Source organism: Haliotis rubra, unplaced genomic scaffold, assembly GCF_003918875.1.
Source record: "Haliotis rubra isolate DU_JTF1 unplaced genomic scaffold, ASM391887v1 Scf147, whole genome shotgun sequence".
NCBI lineage: Eukaryota > Metazoa > Mollusca > Gastropoda > Lepetellida > Haliotidae > Haliotis > Haliotis rubra.
This window is the reverse complement of record NW_025765414.1, coordinates 87,253-104,978: the sequence shown is the minus strand read 5'-3', so window position 1 is coordinate 104,978 and position 17,726 is coordinate 87,253. Positions and strand designations below refer to the sequence as shown.

The window sequence follows — 17,726 nt, the reverse complement described above, 5'->3', positions numbered from 1 at the left end:
CTTTCTGGCCAGGCAGTGGTAGAAACTCTTTTGACCTTTCTGGTCAGATGAGTGGTAGAAACCCACTTGACCTTTCTGGCCAGATGAATGGTAGAAACTCATTTGACCTTTCTGGTCAGATGAGTGGTAGTAACTCACTTGACCTTTCTGGTCAGATGAGTGGTAGAAACCCACTTGACCTTTCTGGTCAGATGAATGGTAGAAACTCACTTGACCTTTCTGGTCAGATGAGTGGTAGAAACTCGCTTGGCCTTTCTGGCCAGATGAATGGTAGAAACTCGCTTGCCCTTTCTGGCCAGATGAATGGTAGAAACTCACTTGGCCTTTCTGGCCAGATGAATGGTAGAAACTCACTTGACCTTTCTGGTCAGATGAGTGGTAGAAACTCACTTGGCCTATCTGGCCAGATGAGTGGTAGAAACTCACTTGACCTTTCTGGCCAGGCAGTGGTAGAAACTCTTTTGACCTTTCTGGCCAGGCAGTGGTAGAAACTCTTTTGACCTTTCTGGTCAGATGAGTGGTAGTAACTCACTTGACCTTTCTGGCCAGATGAATGGTAGAAACTCACTTGGCCTTTCTGGTCAGAAGAATGGTAGAAACTCACTTGCCCTTTCTGGCCAGATGAGTGGTAGAAACCCACTTGACCTTTCTGGTCAGATGAATGGTAGAAACTCATTTGACCTTTCTGGCCAGATGAGTGAAAGAAACCCACTTGACCTTTCTGGCCAGATGAATGGTAGAAACTCATTTGACCTTTCTGGTCAGATGAGTGGTAGAAACCCACTTGACCTTTCTGGTCAAATGAATGGTAGAAACTCATTTGACCTTTCTGGTCAGATGAGTGGTAGAAACCCACTTGACCTTTCTGGTCAGATGAATGGTAGAAACTCATTTGACCTTTCTGGCCAGATGAGTGGTAGAAACTCACTTGACCTTTCTGGTCAGATGAGTGGTAGAAACTCTTTTGACCTTTCTGGCCAGATGAGTGGTAGAAACTCACTTGACCTTTCTGGTCAGATGAGTGGTAGAAACTCACTTGCCCTTTCTGGCCAGATGAGTGGTAGAAACTCACTTGCCCTTTCTGGCCAGATGAGTGGTAGAAACTCACTTGACCTTTCTGGTCAGATGAGTGGTAGAAACTCACTTGCCCTTTCTGGTCAGATGAGTGGTAGAAACTCACTTGACCTTTCTGGCCAGATGAGTGGTAGAAACTCACTTGACCTTTCTGGTCAGATGAGTGGTAGAAACTCTTTTGACCTTTCTGGCCAGATGAGTGGTAGAAACTCTTTTGACCTTTCTGGCCAGATGAGTGGTAGAAACTCACTTGACCTTTCTGGCCAGATGAGTGGTAGAAACTCACTTGCCCTTTCTGGCCAGATGAGTGGTAGAAACCCACTTGACCTTTCTGGTCAGATGAGTGGTAGAAACTCACTTGCCCTTTCTGGCCAGATGAGTGGTAGAAACCCACTTGCCCTTTCTGGTCAGATGAGTGGTAGAAACCCACTTGCCCTTTCTGGTCAGATGAGTGGTAGAAACTCTTTTGACCTTTCTGGCCAGATGAGTGGTAGAAACTCTTTTGACCTTTCTGGTCAGATGAGTGGTAGAAACTCTCCTCATGTTTTTAGTCAGATAAGTCTTCGCTACCGAGTTGATTGAAAAAGATCACAGTTTTTTAAGGCAAGGACCATTGGAGAAACCATTAACCCAAGGTTTCACTAACACAGACACTGTTAATTAACTGCCACCATCATACATCTGGAACATACCGTGACATCACACAATCCCATACTGAGTGAGTAAGTAAGTGTGTGAGTCAATATGTGAGTGAGTGAGTGAGTGAACTGTTAGCAATATTCCAGGTTTTCTGCATGATGATCAAACACTTTAACCACTAAGCTACATTATCTCTCCATAAAGCAAATGAACACAGAAAAAACATTAACATTGAACACATAGCTTGGCAACAGGTCTTCAATCATGGTTATAAATCAATGGTATAAAATCTGAATCTTGCAATAAAATGACAGGACAAGGTACATATAAGTATATTTGGTTCAATACATTGAATCTCATTTCTAAATTGTACATTAAGATAACCCAGTCTAAGTAAACTTAGGCTCAGTATTATTCGTTACACTGCTATACTGAGTCTAACAAACTTTGTGGAATGTCGCTTCAGGTAACCTTTGACCGTCCAATCAAACGCGAGATGGCCGAACGGATTTAACCAATCAGACAACGGCTACTATTTAGGGTTTGGCGGGACTTACAAAATGGATTTTATCTTCCCCGGTCGCCAACACAAAACTCATAACAAATGAAAACCTGCATAAAACACAGATATATGACCTGCAGAATATACGCTTTTGGGTTTCTGTTGACATGGCTATCATTAGGTAATATTTCCGCAAGCTGACATCCTTGAATACTGACAAAACGCTATTTGCAGCGACTGTTTACTCACTCTTGTGGCGTGCTCCATGTGCATCACTCAGAAGCGATCGTACGGAAAATAGCATTCGGAATCGTTCGGGTACAAAACTTTTTCGAGGTAAAGGTTCAAACAGTATGTGCAAATGTTAACTTTCGCGATTTGGTAAGCTGTGTTCTGATTGGTCAGTCCAAAAGGTTAGCTGACACAACCTTCTACTAGGTTTTGTTAGACTCAGTATAGCAGTCTAACGAATAATACTAAGCCTAAGTTTATTTAGACTGTAAGATAACCATAGTTATTGCACAGAGTGAGATAGCTTTAGTTACAGCATTGAGTGAGATAACCATGATTACAGTGAGATAACAGCTGTGAGACAACCATACATATGATATAGAGTGAGATAACTATAGTGAGATAACCTTAGTCTGATAACCATAGTCACGCTATAGTGTGAGATAACCATACATATGATATAGAGTGAGATAACAATAGTCACGCTATAGTGTGAGATAACCATAGTTATTCATGTTTAACCATAGTTACATCTCATGTGCTGCTTATAGTGTTGGTATTGGTCGAAATCTCACAATTGATGATTGGTTCATTACGAACAAGGTATCATTGAAAAAAATGGTAAGCAACATTTTTCAGATTTTCTTATTCAAGTTTTGTTATTGCAAATAAGTATAACTTGATGCAACTTGCTACTCTAAAGTGATGACTAATATATCATGAACATAAACTTCCCGGAGTCTTCAAGAAATATTCAGTCATGACCCTTCAGTAGGAGTTGTCTAAGATGTAAACATGTTTTCAGGTCCTGACAACCTCTAAGATATGTTCCATCGTCAAGTGTTTCAAACGCTAAAACAGTAGATCCAAAATTGTATGTGTTTGATTATGAGAAAATGTGATCGATTGCTTGGTCGTTCGGTCACTGCGACCAATCTTTGATTATTTCAATTAATCAGAACACCACTAGTTTCAAAAGGTGTTTAATTTGTGCTCGATTTTAATTCATTGATCAAAGAATGGTGTTTGATAAAGTCCTTTGGCCTGATAGAACAGGCAAAATAGCACTTAAAAAAAAGAAGTGTTGGGGGAAAATGTCATAAAAGTTTTAATTAAAAACAAGAATTTTTAAAAGAAACACTTGCATGTCTTAGAAATATAATAGTTAAAAGTCGTGATAGGCCTATATTTTTCCATGATCGTGTCTTTGATAAAAGCTGACTTTCAAAGAGGCAGCATTACAGCCACAGAGTGACAAAATGTCTTAAAGAGATTTACCAGCAGGTATACTGTGCATAAACAATATAAAGCAACAAAATGTGCAATTGGAAACACTTCAGCTATAGGAGTACATGCCCATTTCATAGTTCCATTAATAAAAAATGAAACCCTTTTCTCATGAATAACATGTTTAAAACAAACAAAAGAATTAAATGTTGTCCTGCTCCAAGTAACCAACTGAAGTTATACATACCCACACCCATAAATAATGATCACACAGGAAAGTCATACCTACACAGGTGAGTCATACCTACACAGGTGAGTCATATCTACACAGGTAAGTCATACCTACACAGGTGAGTCATGCATACACAGAACTCATACCTACACAGGTGAGTCATGCATACACAGAACTCATACCTACACAGGTGAGTCATGCATACACAGAACTCACACCTACACAGGTGAGTCATGTCTACACAGAACTCATACCTCTACACAGATGAGTCATACCTACACAGAACTCATACTTACACAGGTGAGTCATGTCTACACAGAACCCATACCTACACATTTGAGTCATCCCTACACAGAACCCATACCTATACAGTTGAGTCATGCCTACACAGAACTAATACCTCTACACAGGTGAGTCATATCTACACAGAACTCATACCTCTACACAGAACTAATACCTCTACACAGGTGAGTCATATCTACACAGAACTCATACCTCTACACAGAACTTATACCTACACAGGTGAGTCATCCCTACACAGAACTCATACCTCTACACAGAACTTATACCTACACATTTAAGTCATCCCTACACAGAACCCATATCTATACAGTTGAGTCATGCCTACACAGAACTTATACCTACACAGGTGAGTCATATCTACACAGAACTCATACCTCTACACAGAACTTATACCTACACAGGTGAGTCATCCCTACACAGAACTCATACCTCTACACAGAACTTATACCTCACACAGGTGAGTCATCCCTCATACCTCTACACAGAACTTATACCTACACAGGTGAGTCATCCCACAGAACTCTACACAGAACTTATACCTACACAGGTGAGTCATCCCTACACAGAACTCATACCTCTACACAGAACTTATACCTACACAGGTGAGTCATCCCTACACAGAACTCATACCTCTACACAGAACTTATACCTACACAGGTGAGTCATCCCTACACAGAACTCATACCTCTACACAGAACTTATACCTACACAGGTGAGTCATCCCTACACAGAACTCATACCTCTACACAGAACTTATACCTACACAGGTGAGTCATCCCTACACAGAGCTCATACCTCTACACAGAACTTATACCTACACAGGTGAGTCATCCCTACACAGAACTCATACCTCTACACAGAACTTATACCTACACAGGTGAGTCATCCCTACACAGAACTCATACCTCTACACAGAACTCATACCTACACAGTTGAGTCATGCCTACACAGAACTTATACCTACACAGGTGAGTTATCCCTACACAGGTGAGCCATGCCTGCACAGAACTCATACCTACACAGGTGAGTCATGCCTACACAGAACTCATACCTACACAGGTGAGTCATGCCTACACAGGTGAACCATGCCTGCACAGAACTCATACCTACACAGGTGAGCCATGCCTCCACAGAACTCATACCTACACAGAACTTATACCTACATCTTACCCAAACAAGAAAGCCATGTCAACACAGGAGTGTCTTACCTACACAGAACTCATCTAAATAGGCAAGTCATACACACATATGTAACACCTTCACTGAAGGCTTCCTGCATAGTTAACTTATTACTTAGTATCTACAATGGCAAGAAACATGTGCTCACGGCCACTGGTTACCTGAATCGGCTCAACCTCCTCAAACAGTACAGCATCACGTGTTTGATATTAAGGTGGTCAGAGAAGAAATATTAGCTGACCATTATTTTGAAACACATAATAACATGATTAAAAGACACATTGAGATAACAAATGTCACAATTTGATTGTTTTTTTATGATATACATACATGTGTTTGACACTAAACAAATCATTGAATCCTAGGAAATTCTAGAACATGTTCATCACAACACAAAATTCTCTTTCATTTTCTAAAAAATGGTATACCTTCCTGAATAATACTTATGATAAAAAATAATTCATTCAAAAATTCAACACCACACACTGAAAAATATCACAGGCAAAATCTGAAAGACGAAGCTGCCAAACATCGTAGGCTACATCTGACGTTTGCTTTCTGCTGCTTTAGCTGGTTCAAACAGGCAGTTGCTCCATTGTTTGCTGCCGTCTGCTTGCATGCTGATCATGGAGGCGTGGAATGTTGGTGCATCATCGTCATCCGCCTGGAGCAATATTCAAAATATTCTTACGAAGGGGGAGCAATATCTGACATTTAAGTCAACTACAACATACAACTCTCTAACTGGCATCCATCTTGTTCATAGTGGGTTTAGATTCTACAAAACCTTGGTAAAATTATTCATGTCTACAAAGATGTTTAATTATGCATTCAACATATTTGCCCTTATACAAATGCATGCAAGTGAATTTGTACGTGTGTGCATGTTTAATGGTAGCCCACTGTGATACAGTGCTACAGTTCAGACAGAATACCCCATTCGTAACTACTCGCCTCTTTCCGTGACCTACAAGAAGATTCGGACCCTTATCAAACGCCATTATTGCCAAGAATTGTGGCAAACCAATCAAATCGCTCGTAGTAAACCGCATTTCGAAGCATGAAAATGGCGGCACCGTTGAAGTTTGAAACTCCGCTGAACTATGCAAAGCACAATATAAACATAAACTTTGAGCTAAAGGATCAGCAACTTCAAATCCTGAAACATATTTACAAAGGGAATGACTGTATTGCTGTTTTGCCCACGGGATATAGGATATTCTAGGAGCCATGTTTGGAAATTCAGAGTTATCTTCCCTTGGTAATAGCACTAGACTATTTTCATCTCCATGCCCGTTTGCGCTTAGACAGGGCCCAGTCGTAAACATGGCCACGAGAGGGGTACGAGACGCAATCTGGCTTGCCGGAATGACACGAGTAGTTACGAATGATACTACTCAACCAGTTCTCGCCTTATCCTTTGATCATAACCAAATCTGCAATTATCATAGCATCCTGCCATGCTAAGGGACACAACACTGCACAGGTAATTACATGGCCCTTTTTTGTTGGAGCACTATGCTAAAGCCTATATGATGACTTTTCCAGTTATGTATAAGGCTCCTTGTTTCACCTCTTAAAATAATCCTTGGCTGCCGAGACACTAATATCTAGAGCATTGTGGGTCTCCCTGCCAAAATGTAGCTTGATGTATCTATGGAGATCTACGGTTATATGAGATTATATTTTTAGTCACTTTGTGAATATTTTGCGAGCGCTTCAGTAAAGATAATATGACTAAGCTTGATTAGCAAGTTAGGTAGGTAATATTTTCGATGTAAGGACTGTCTGCCGTACGTAAAAATAGACCCTCATTATTCTGTATTTACCGGTATAATGTAATCTAACATCATTATATTTTGTTATATTTACATCAGTCAGCAGACAACCACTGTCACAATAATAATTAGTCTCATTTTTGTTTAGAAATAGTTTGTGTGTGTGCAGGAAATGATGGAAATAATGAGAGGATGTGTAAAATGATGTAACATGTTCTATTTGGGATTACACTTTCTTAGCAAAGTACAAATTCTACTACTTTTTACGTTTTTGTTTCATCCAGGATTCGAACCCACATTCTCAGAGTCAGGCACCTAATCGCCAGCACTCAAAGTCAGCCGCCTAACCCGCTCAGCCACCGCGACTTCCACAAAATGTGTAAACTCAGAAGAACCAAGATCGAAGACTACATCTGTTTTTGCTTTGAAAAAGAAGTATGAAACAATCCCAGTACCCACGTAAAGCTGCACTACGTGTATATCTTTCCCTATACTACAGATGGCATTGTTGGTGAAATGTTTTTTGACAAATTTACTAAAAAGAAGAATGAGTAAGAACTGACCATAAGTGAAAACACTCCTTCCATTGTGGCTGACAGAAGATATTCAGCCTGGATGGTCATCAGACGTAACTCAACAAGGGGAGAACACTCTTGTAGCTGTACTGTGTATGTTAGAGTTCTCTCCCCTTCATGCCATGCCCACTGCACAACTTCATACCATGATATGATTAGCTCTTCACTATTGTCTGCAACAGGCACGCAGATGGTCAGTCATGGTGGCCATTTACAGCTATAACATACAAAAACACTTGCAACATAAACTATTACTGTGTGATTGAGCTGGGCTTAATGTCAATTTGAACAGTGTTCCAATAAAATGGACCTTGAGCTAAATGTGAGAAGAAGGCCCAAGGTGAGGCAGGTCTCAGATTTTCACCACATCAGCTAAACCCATGAGCAAGGATATGCTGCTGAAAAGTCTATGAAAATAACTGAAGCTGGATTCAAACCCAAACTTTTAGCATTCTGTCATGTCCAAGGGAGGCAACTCTGGACAAAAATGGGGTACCTTAGACAACACGGCCATCCTTGCCCCTCAATAAGTAATCTATGCCAGATGAGCAATGAGCAATCATCATCAGGGTCACACAAATTCCTGCCCAGGACATATTCTGCTTCAGGAGAAGTCTAAGTAAACTTAGGCTCAGTATTATTCGTTACACTGCTATACTGAGTCTAACAAAACCTTGTGGAAGGTCGCGTCAAGTAACCTTTGAGCGACCTATGACCGTCCAATCGAACGCGAGACAACCGAACGGATTTAACCAATCAGACAACGGCTACTATTTAGGATTCGGCGGGACTTACAAAATGGATTTTATCTTCCCCGGTCACCAACACTGATCTCACAACAAATGAAAACCCACATAAAACACAGATATATGACCTGCAGAATATACGCTTTTGGGTTTCTGTTGACATGGTTATCCTTAGCTAATATTTCCGCAAGCTGACACCCTTGAATACTGACAAAACGCTATTTTCTGCGACTGTTTACTCACTCTTGTGGCGTGCTCCATGTGCATCACTCGCAAGCGATCATACGGAAAATAGCATTCGGAATCGTTCGGCTGCAAAACTTTTTCAAAAGTTCAAAAGGTATGTGCGAATGTCAACTTTCAGCGATTTGGTAAGCTGTGTTCTGATTGGTCAATTGAAAAGGTTACCTGACGCGACCTTCCATAAGGTTTTGTAAGACTCAGTATAGCAGTGTAACGAATAATACTGAGCCTAAGTTTACTTAGACTGCCTCAGGAGCAATGTTGGAAGCATTACAGGAGTGAGTGAGTGATACTGTGGGTTTGTTAGATTATGAAATAATTCTCACAGGTGTGGACTGACATATTAATGAAAGTAAATCATCTATAAAACATCACAACTATTGTCAATACTTCATGGGTTTATTTGTTTCTTTGTTCACTGCAATATTCCAGCTATATGGTGGCAGTCTGTAAATAATTGAATCTGGACCAGACAATCATATACACAACTTTCCGACTATGCCTGTGAATACAGACACTTGGCAGTGTAGTCACTGTTTTTAACCAGTGACTCAAGCTATTACCGGAAACAATACAATGCATTTAGACATCCCCAAAGCAATATTTGTAGCCTTATACGAGACCGTTAATAATTTTTATGGCTGGTGTGTGTGAGTGTGTGTGTGTGTGTGTGTGTGTGTGTGTGTGTGAGTGAGTGAGTGAGTGAGTGAGTGAGTGAGTGAGTGAGTGAGTGAGTGAGTGAGTGAGTGAGTGAGTGAGTGAGTGAGTGGATGATGATGATTTCAGATTTCAGGGTGGGGTGGGGGTGTCACCCATTTTGTCCTGGGGTGGTGGTGGTGGGGGAATCAATTTTGTACACATATATTAGGGGGGTCAGCAATTTTAAACGATTTGTGCTGAAAAATTATGGGAAGTGGGAGGGGGTGATAATTGATTTTGTACATGATATGCAAATGTGTGTGTGTGTGTGTGAGAGAGAGAGAGAGAGGGTGTGATGAGAGAGAGAGAGAGAGAGTGTGTGAATTACTTTGTACATAAATTTTAGGGGGGTCATTCACATTGTACATGCTTTGCCATAAAAATCATCATCACCCCCTCTTGCCATAAATTATGAACGGTCCCTAAGGCAAATTTAAGACATTATATTTAGTAGTTTATGGAACAGACTCATGAATATAGGTGATAATTGTAGTTCCCTTTTTTTTGCAGCTACACTACATCTCTTAACAACCCACGAAATACTGACAAGGCATCACAAAATTAGCAAAGAAAATTATAAGCAAACTACCTGATACAACTTTCAAACCATGCTTGGAAACAAAAACAGACAACAAACTGTTTCTCGGCCACTGGAAAGAAACAACATACAATAAGGATCTGTTTGGTTGTGGTTTAACGCCGCACTCAGCAATGTTTCAGCTATAGCGGCGGTCTGTAAATAATCGAGTCTGGACCAGACAATCCAGTGATCAACAGCATGAGCATCAATCAATCATAATAAGTAACCAAGGATGGATCAGACTGTGAGTGCAAACTACCCATTTGCTGTCAACTATCTAAGACAACTATACAATCACATTATTTGTTTTTAAGGGACTGACCATTAAGGTTAGGGAATATTTTTCACTACTTTAAGCCACTCAAATTGTTTGTCTGAAATGAGGAATTGAACAAATTCATTTTTGTATTTTTCATGCCCTGCAACATGTCATAGGAACAGCGATTCTGTAGAAAACACATGTGAGCCAAAAGTTCTTATTCATTTTCTGGAACAATTTCTTTTACTGACTGACTGAGTTTGGTTTTACGCCGCTTTTAGCAATATTCCAGCAACATCACGCCGTGGGACACCAGAAATGTGCTTCACATATTGTACCCATGTGGGGATTCAAACCCGGGTTTTCAACATGACGAGCCAATGCTTTAACCACTAGGCTACCCCACCGCCCCACAATTTCTTTTAAAAAACTCTCTCAGAATCCAAACAAAGATGATCAAGTCAAATATATCTACTTGTTTTACAGGTTCATCTGATATTTGTAAAAGTGAAATGGGAAGAAACAAAACATGTATACTTGGAATTATTTTATATATTTGTACTTTTTGTTTGCATATTATATTAACATATTTTCGAAACCTGAAATTAACATTAACACTATGTTTTAAAATATCAGCCCTTTAAGTACCAAGAGAACCTGTAAAATAAGAAAATAGACTATTGTGGGATGCACTACTTTTGTCCTGTAAAATATCCATGCAAATACACATTTAAAATGGTAAGAAGTGCATTCAGTCCATAGCTAAATTCACTGTATCGGGATAGTGGGTACTTTAAAGACATAAAAGAATCTTTTCAGGGCTCCAGATAAGGGCCGTATCGGTGTATGTATGGATAAAAAATATGCACAATACGGTAGCAAATAATTTAGAAAACGTAGCAGGTACGCACCACAGCAATAGTGTACGGTCTGAGAATCACTTACAGACAAATTTATCTGAAGGAAAATATTGGTTTATTGTTTATTGACCTGTATACACAAGACTATCAATGCTGTGGTGCATATATACTCATGCCAATAATGGTTGTCACCCCCTTCAATTTTTTTTATTGGAGAGGGGTGTGGGGTGTGGGTGTGGGGAGGGGGGTGGCAACCATTATTGGCATGAGTATATGAAGCGAAACAATAATGTACTCTTAAGGTTTTCCAGTACTCCTGTAGTGAAAAAATATGGAGTACGTACTCCTGATGTTGAAAAATTATCTGGAGCCCTGCTTTTGATCAGTTACAACATTTCATTTTTTTGTTTGGTTTAAGGATATGCTCACATTAAAAATACAGAAAACAATTCAGAAAAAAAATCAAATTACAAAGACAGATTTATAATCTATCAACAGTAAGATTACTTTGACAATAAACACGACAATGACTCATGGTGAGTGAGGTTTAACGTACTTTTAGCAATATTCCAGCAGTATTACAATAGAGGACATGAGAAATGGGCTACATGCACTAGATAGTATCATACCATGTGGGGAATCAAACCCGGATCTTCAACATGACAAGCGAATGTTTCAACCACTAGGCTACCCCACTACCCCATGAGTGTGTGGAGTGAATCTTTAACCTGAGTGAGTGACTGACTGAGGTTAGTTTAACGCCTCACCCAGCAATATTCCAGCTATATGGTGGCGGTCTGTAAATAATCGAGTCTGGACCAGACAAACCAGTGATCAACAGCATGAGCATCGACCTGCGCAATAGGGAACCGATGACATGCGTTTTAACCTGAGACATAGCCCTCATCAGTGACCCACCTTCCACTGAAGATATACTCACAGCAGGGGTCGATGTCGGCAGTTGTAGCGTGTGACATAGCTGGCAGTTGCGGACACAGGTGGTGTAGTAGTTGGGCAGTTGCTGACACAGAGAAACATACTGTTCCTCCATCACAAAGGTGGGCTCCAGGCATTCTGGGTAATAAGGAAAAATTATTTTTTAAATTAGAGAAAGTGTTGTTGTTTAACCATTCTTTGTTTCATTTGTTGTTTATACGATATTTATATGGCGCACATATCCAGGAAACAAGTGCTTGCTCAAGGCGCTGGTATTTTTTCTCTCTCAATCATTGGATGTCAATCTCAACGGCACATCGTGTTATCAATCTCAACTCCCTGGGGAGTATACAACTCTTGCAGCCACTAGGCACACCAAGTTATTGTGGCTTTCTCATCCTAACGAGGTACCCATTCACAGCTGGGTGGACTGGGACACATAGTCACAGTACTTTGTCCAAGTTGACTGCACATTGCTGTACCCGCAACTAGGTGTTGGCACGTATTCATGTGGCCACCATCTGGTCACATACCAACGGAATCGTGGGTTCTTTTAAGTGCGCTGGGTTGTGTACTGTGCACTAGGGGTTGAGACAACACTGAAAGAGTCTGCAAACAAATTTGACTCCAAGGTTTTTACACCCGGTCACAGGTGGGCTCGATCCCGACACCTCAACCTCGCTGGATCACTAGCCTGGCACCTTAGCCAGCTCGCCAGCCACCGCGCCCCAACATTTTTGCCAAAATTATATACGGAGACAAAGAGATAATTAAATTTGTAATTCCTAAAATCATATTTATGTGTCTGAATTAGCAGACATCTGTTGTTTCAAATACAATAATTGTGTCAATTGTTTTCTCTTAGAACCTATTGAAATAATAATCCTACCTTCAAGTTTCAGTTTCTCAGCTTCTGTTGGCTGTAATATACCTATACAGAAAGAGAAGGAGTGAGTGAGTGTTTTACGCCGCTTATAGCAATATTCCAGCAATATCACGGTGGTGGACACCAGAAATGAGCTTCACACATTGTACCCATGTTGGGAGTCGAACCCAGGTCTTCGGTGAGATGAGCGAATGCTTCAACCACTAGGCTACCCCACCGCCCCAAGAAAGAAAAAGAACATGGAAATTCTGTCATGTGACAAGTTGGTTGACAGGTCTTAGTTTCAATTTGCTACGCAGTATGTAAGGACAATGACAGGTTTAAGTTGCTGATAGAAATACTGCAGCAATATTATGATGAAGAGTTGGACACACCAACAAATGCCTTCTTCCAACTACATGTATATAGCTACCATAACTCACATGTATTTGCTCTAAAAAAGTACAGATTATAGGATGATCATCAAATTGAGGCAATTAATTCTAGACTTTTAAAGATCACATATACCCTAGGGGGGTACAAATGCATAAATCATTTATAGGCATCGTTACAAATGAAACCCTGTCATTAAAACTACTCATTTCGACATTTAATCAACTTAATTTGACCTTATATGACAACAGTGCACAATTCTCTCCCCGCGAACGAAATTTCAATCAATCATAGGGGCGTGTCTCCATGACATAATGTGAGGTATACATAAGAGGGGCGATATAGAATTCATGTACATTTCCAAGGGTAGATTATCTTGTTTACAGGTTTGTCTGAACCTGAAATTGTGACAATTGTTGTGAAAAATAAAGCTTTATGTTTTCACAATCTACTGTCATTAAATCTTGTCACCTGCTTTGCCTAGCTTCCGAATTACAACTTGTTTTCATAGAAGATTGTCAAAATCATAGTGGGACATTAGGAAAGTTGGATGCCCATCAGATGCCGTAATTTGAAGATATATCCCCGGTACTTCTTGTCTGATTGTAATAAGTATCCCAACAGCGTAGGATTTTTCAGATTTTCTAATGCTTGGATGGTATAATGACTGATCCAATATGATCCTATTTCTGTGTTTTTACCTCGACATTTAATCATGTTATGTAAAATATGATGTCTATTTCCTGCTACGATATTAAAAAAGAAGAATCTGTAATCTAAACAACCCCACATTGCCATTGTTAGAAAAATCAAAAAATTTACTTGGGTAAATAGGTTATAACAATTTGTAACTAAGTACACAGCAAATGCTTATATGCATTTCTTATGCAATAATGAAGTTCAGTTCAGCGATTACTACTCTCTTGCTGTAACCCTTGTTTGGTGGTAAACCCAAACATGTTATTTGTCATCATTAACTTGTTGGTCAGTTAATGAATTTATAACAGGTATAATTAGTGGCAACACCACTCAGATTACCCGACAAAGGTTCCCATTTGGCATTTCTCGTGTCTGGAGTACTCATCATGAGGAATTAAGGTCTGATGTGGCAAGAGGATTACATCTTATGTAATATGCACATTGAAGTGCAGCAAGAGGAATTATCAGCTGAGTTACAAAAACAAACATCGATCAAAGGATTAACCAATAACATTCTGATTGACTAATTGCTTTTATCTTGCACAGCAGATTTGTTAAAAGGTAGTGTTTATATATATATTTTTTTAATAATCTATACTGAATACAGCCTGTCGTAAGTGTCTGTGTAAATACAACGTCCTTCTTTCAAAGGATTAACCGCCAACACAATGATTGATTGCTCATTATTGGTTAACTAAATTACTTTTTTAAAGAATGGCGGAAATCATGCAATTAGTTGCCAGGTGTGTGGGTGAACAATGGGTGACCAATGGGACTATACACCAATGAGAAAAAACTGAAATGATAAATAACTTTTTCATATATTAGACTATTAACAGACACAGGATTATTTGTCAGCTGCAGACGAATGGCATATCGTTCCTTTAGTGTGGATATTGATAGATATTGTCACTTCGACCACAACCTCGCTTCAGAGGAGGAAATCGTTATGTTACAAGTTGTGTCAAGCAAAATCCTTTTGGTCATGATTCAAATACATATTTAACTACAAGTAGTACATAGTTTTGATTTGTGTAACTTCCGTGAAGTGATCTGAACACAAGTAAGCTATCGTTCCACAACGCTCGCTTCGCGCTCACAAATATACTGTAAACGTATTATAGTTCGCGCAGGTTTTATTTTCGCGCTTTTCTCGCAAAACATTTTAGCGCGAAAATTTATACACCGCGAATAAACCTGTCATTCATTCAGTCTAGCCACGCTCGCCCCTGAGTTGTTACCATAACACATCAAGTAGCATAAAGAATCATACTTAACTGTCGCTGTAATGGATTTCCCAAAACATAATTAAATAATGAGCGAAATCCCATCGCCGAATTAGCAAAAACAGCAATGTGTGTTGTGGCCGCCATGGAAATTGGTCACATGACAGATGGTTTGATACAAAACAGATAACCATGAAACGACTCGGAAAGAAATAATACAGCAGTATTTTATTTATTCATTAAGATTTTATTTACCAGTACATCATGAAGCGAATAGTCACTTAACACTCAATCATCTCATTCACAACAACCCGGCTTGTTTGAAATCACAAAGAGCTTCATATACTAGTACAGTAGAAGTTAATTCGTCAGATCGTCAGAATTCGCGGAACATAAGACTGATGTGTTTTTCATCACTTCCGTGAGTAAACGGATTACTGTGTACTAGTATATCGCACAGATAGGGATTTCCTGTGAGTAAGCAATAAACGCCACCTGACAGGTAAAGCCACTCTGTTTGTTTTCACTGCTATTAGTGGCGGCCAAAGAGACAGCTGGCAGTTCCGGCAATTACTGATTGCGCGAATAATTGACCGCAGCGATGTAGTCTAAACTTTCAATTCCGCGAAAAAATAAATAGAATGCGTTTACAGTAACCCATATAGCACAAACTGGCGGGTTCCGGTGGAAATTTGTGCATGGTGACACCATCACCCGACCCCTGGGCGCAATTGATGGCAACGCAACGATTCGGCATGTCAGTCTTCATTGACATCAGGAAAGCAGCAAAATGATGAGCTTGTCACACACTTTATATACAACTAACTGAAAATCACTTCCGGTTCGCTGCAGTACTCTGGCGACAGAGTTACTTAACCTCGCTGTGGTTTCGTTGGCAGGCAAGAGAGTAGCAGAGGAATTTTTGGCAATTTTTAATCACTCGGTATTAATTAACCACAAGTTTTTGAAGAATGAATTTGGTGTTCCGCTTAAGACTAACCACACGTCTTTCATATGTAATGTTTAAAAGCGTCCAAAAAACTAAAGTTTATTCATTCTTTAATGGATTTGGATGATCACAGCCAAATATCACAATGAAGAAAAATCTAAACCTGAGATACAGGGGACTATTTGTGCACAGCTTTCCAAGTGGCAGGTAAGGATGACACACATGGACCTATTTGGACCTGGCTTCCCAAATGGCAGGTGAGCATGAGAACCAAGTGGACCAGAAGCCCCTGTCACGGAGGACTCACCCTCACTTAGCTGGTACTGAGCTTGGAGATTGAGAAGATGCACTGCTTGACTGTCAGTCTTCAGCATCCTCCTCTCATCGGCAGGGTTGAAGCACCATTTCTGTAAACTCAGATCTGAAAGAAAACATGCATGTTAGGCAAGAGGGACAAAATACCAAAACCATATATATCATGGACACAATCTAAAAAATCAACCAAATAATAAATGTTTACATCAGAAATATTCTGGTTGAAGTAAACGATGTATATGATAATCAAGTTAGTTCCAATTATGAGAAACAAAATGCAAAGTTCAGTGTGTCTAGTGTTTGAATTATGTATTAATAGATAAATCAATATGCATGTTATGAACATTGTATATAAATTATTTAGACAGTAATTTACACAATATTATCATGATTATAATTTTTATAGACAGAATACAAGTAAAAAGCAAATACACTTTCAACTGTTGAAGTTTTCACCTTCAACTTCTCAATTCAAATTAAAATCTATCAAGAGAAGGATATTCACAATGAACCATTTATTGAGTGAGAGAGTTTAGTTTTACGCGGTACTCAGCAATATTCCAGCTATATGGCGGCAGTCTGTAAATAATTGAGTCTGGACCAGACAATCATGTGATCAGCATGAGCATCCATCTGCGCAATTGGAAACCGATGACATGTGTCAACCAAGTCAGTGAGTCTGACCACCTGATCACATTTGTCGCCTCTTACGACAAGCATGGGTTACTGAAGATCAATATTCTAACCTGGAACTTCACGGGTATGAACATTTATAAATATAGTTGATCAGCTACTACGTTTCTTTGTATGTCTTTTTACATATGGTCCTTAATTCAGATATCCGGAAATTAGTTTATCCAGATAATTTCAAGAAAAACACAAGTGTCCGGATAAATGTGGCAAGGCTGTATAGTGGATATTTGTAAAGTGCCAGTGACCACCCACTCATACATGCTCCTGGCGCATTGAAACTATTTACAGAAGGGAAAAAGTCACTTGTAGGCGGTAGTAAAAAGGAATGTCTTTAGTGCTTTCTTAAAAGAGTCCAGGGTTGGGGTGAGTTTGATTTGGAGCGGTAGAGAGTTCCATAAGAGAGGCGCAACATGCTGAAAACTCCTCTTTCCGAAAGAGGAGAGCCGAGCTTGAGGTACTTTGAGGAGCTGTTGATCCTGGGAACGCAGAGTTCTGGAAGGCACATACTGGGTTAAGAGAGATG

At 39.7% G+C, this 17,726-nt stretch overlaps 3 protein-coding genes and 1 long non-coding RNA gene across 5 annotated transcripts in view; 1 reads left to right on the top strand and 3 right to left on the bottom strand.

Moving 5' to 3' along the window:
- Positions 1 to 8,935, top strand: part of LOC124269731 (palmitoyltransferase ZDHHC12-A-like) — a 35,446-nt gene extending 26,511 nt beyond the window's left edge. Inside the window, exon 6 of the transcript XR_006896592.1 lies at positions 8,890 to 8,935. The gene's annotated coding sequence lies outside the window, so the exon portion shown is untranslated. The remainder of the gene's footprint in view (positions 1 to 8,889) is intronic.
- LOC124269720 (repetin-like) lies at positions 239 to 1,618 on the bottom strand (the record flags this gene model as incomplete). Its single annotated transcript, XM_046704747.1, has 2 exons — positions 239 to 681; positions 754 to 1,618. Coding segments are annotated over 2 exons (1,179 nt in total), but the record flags the coding sequence as incomplete, so codon positions are not given.
- LOC124269733 lies at positions 2,558 to 5,308 on the bottom strand. Its single transcript, XR_006896593.1, has 4 exons — positions 5,133 to 5,308; positions 4,420 to 4,582; positions 4,270 to 4,343; positions 2,558 to 4,159 (listed from the first exon to the last, which is right to left on the bottom strand). It is a non-coding gene; the product is annotated as an uncharacterized LOC124269733 (long non-coding RNA).
- Positions 5,825 to 17,726, bottom strand: part of LOC124269730 — a 32,974-nt gene continuing 21,072 nt past the window's right edge. For both annotated transcript variants that reach the window (XM_046704756.1, XM_046704757.1), the window contains 6 exons: positions 16,503 to 16,616; positions 12,953 to 12,994; positions 12,068 to 12,201; positions 10,018 to 10,078; positions 7,729 to 7,913; positions 5,825 to 6,051 (listed from right to left, as the gene is read on the bottom strand). In XM_046704756.1, coding sequence (XP_046560712.1) covers positions 5,926 to 6,051; positions 7,729 to 7,913; positions 10,018 to 10,078; positions 12,068 to 12,201; positions 12,953 to 12,994; positions 16,503 to 16,616 — 662 coding nt within the window. In that variant the 3' untranslated portion in view covers positions 5,825 to 5,925. The remainder of the gene's footprint in view (positions 6,052 to 7,728; positions 7,914 to 10,017; positions 10,079 to 12,067; positions 12,202 to 12,952; positions 12,995 to 16,502; positions 16,617 to 17,726) is intronic.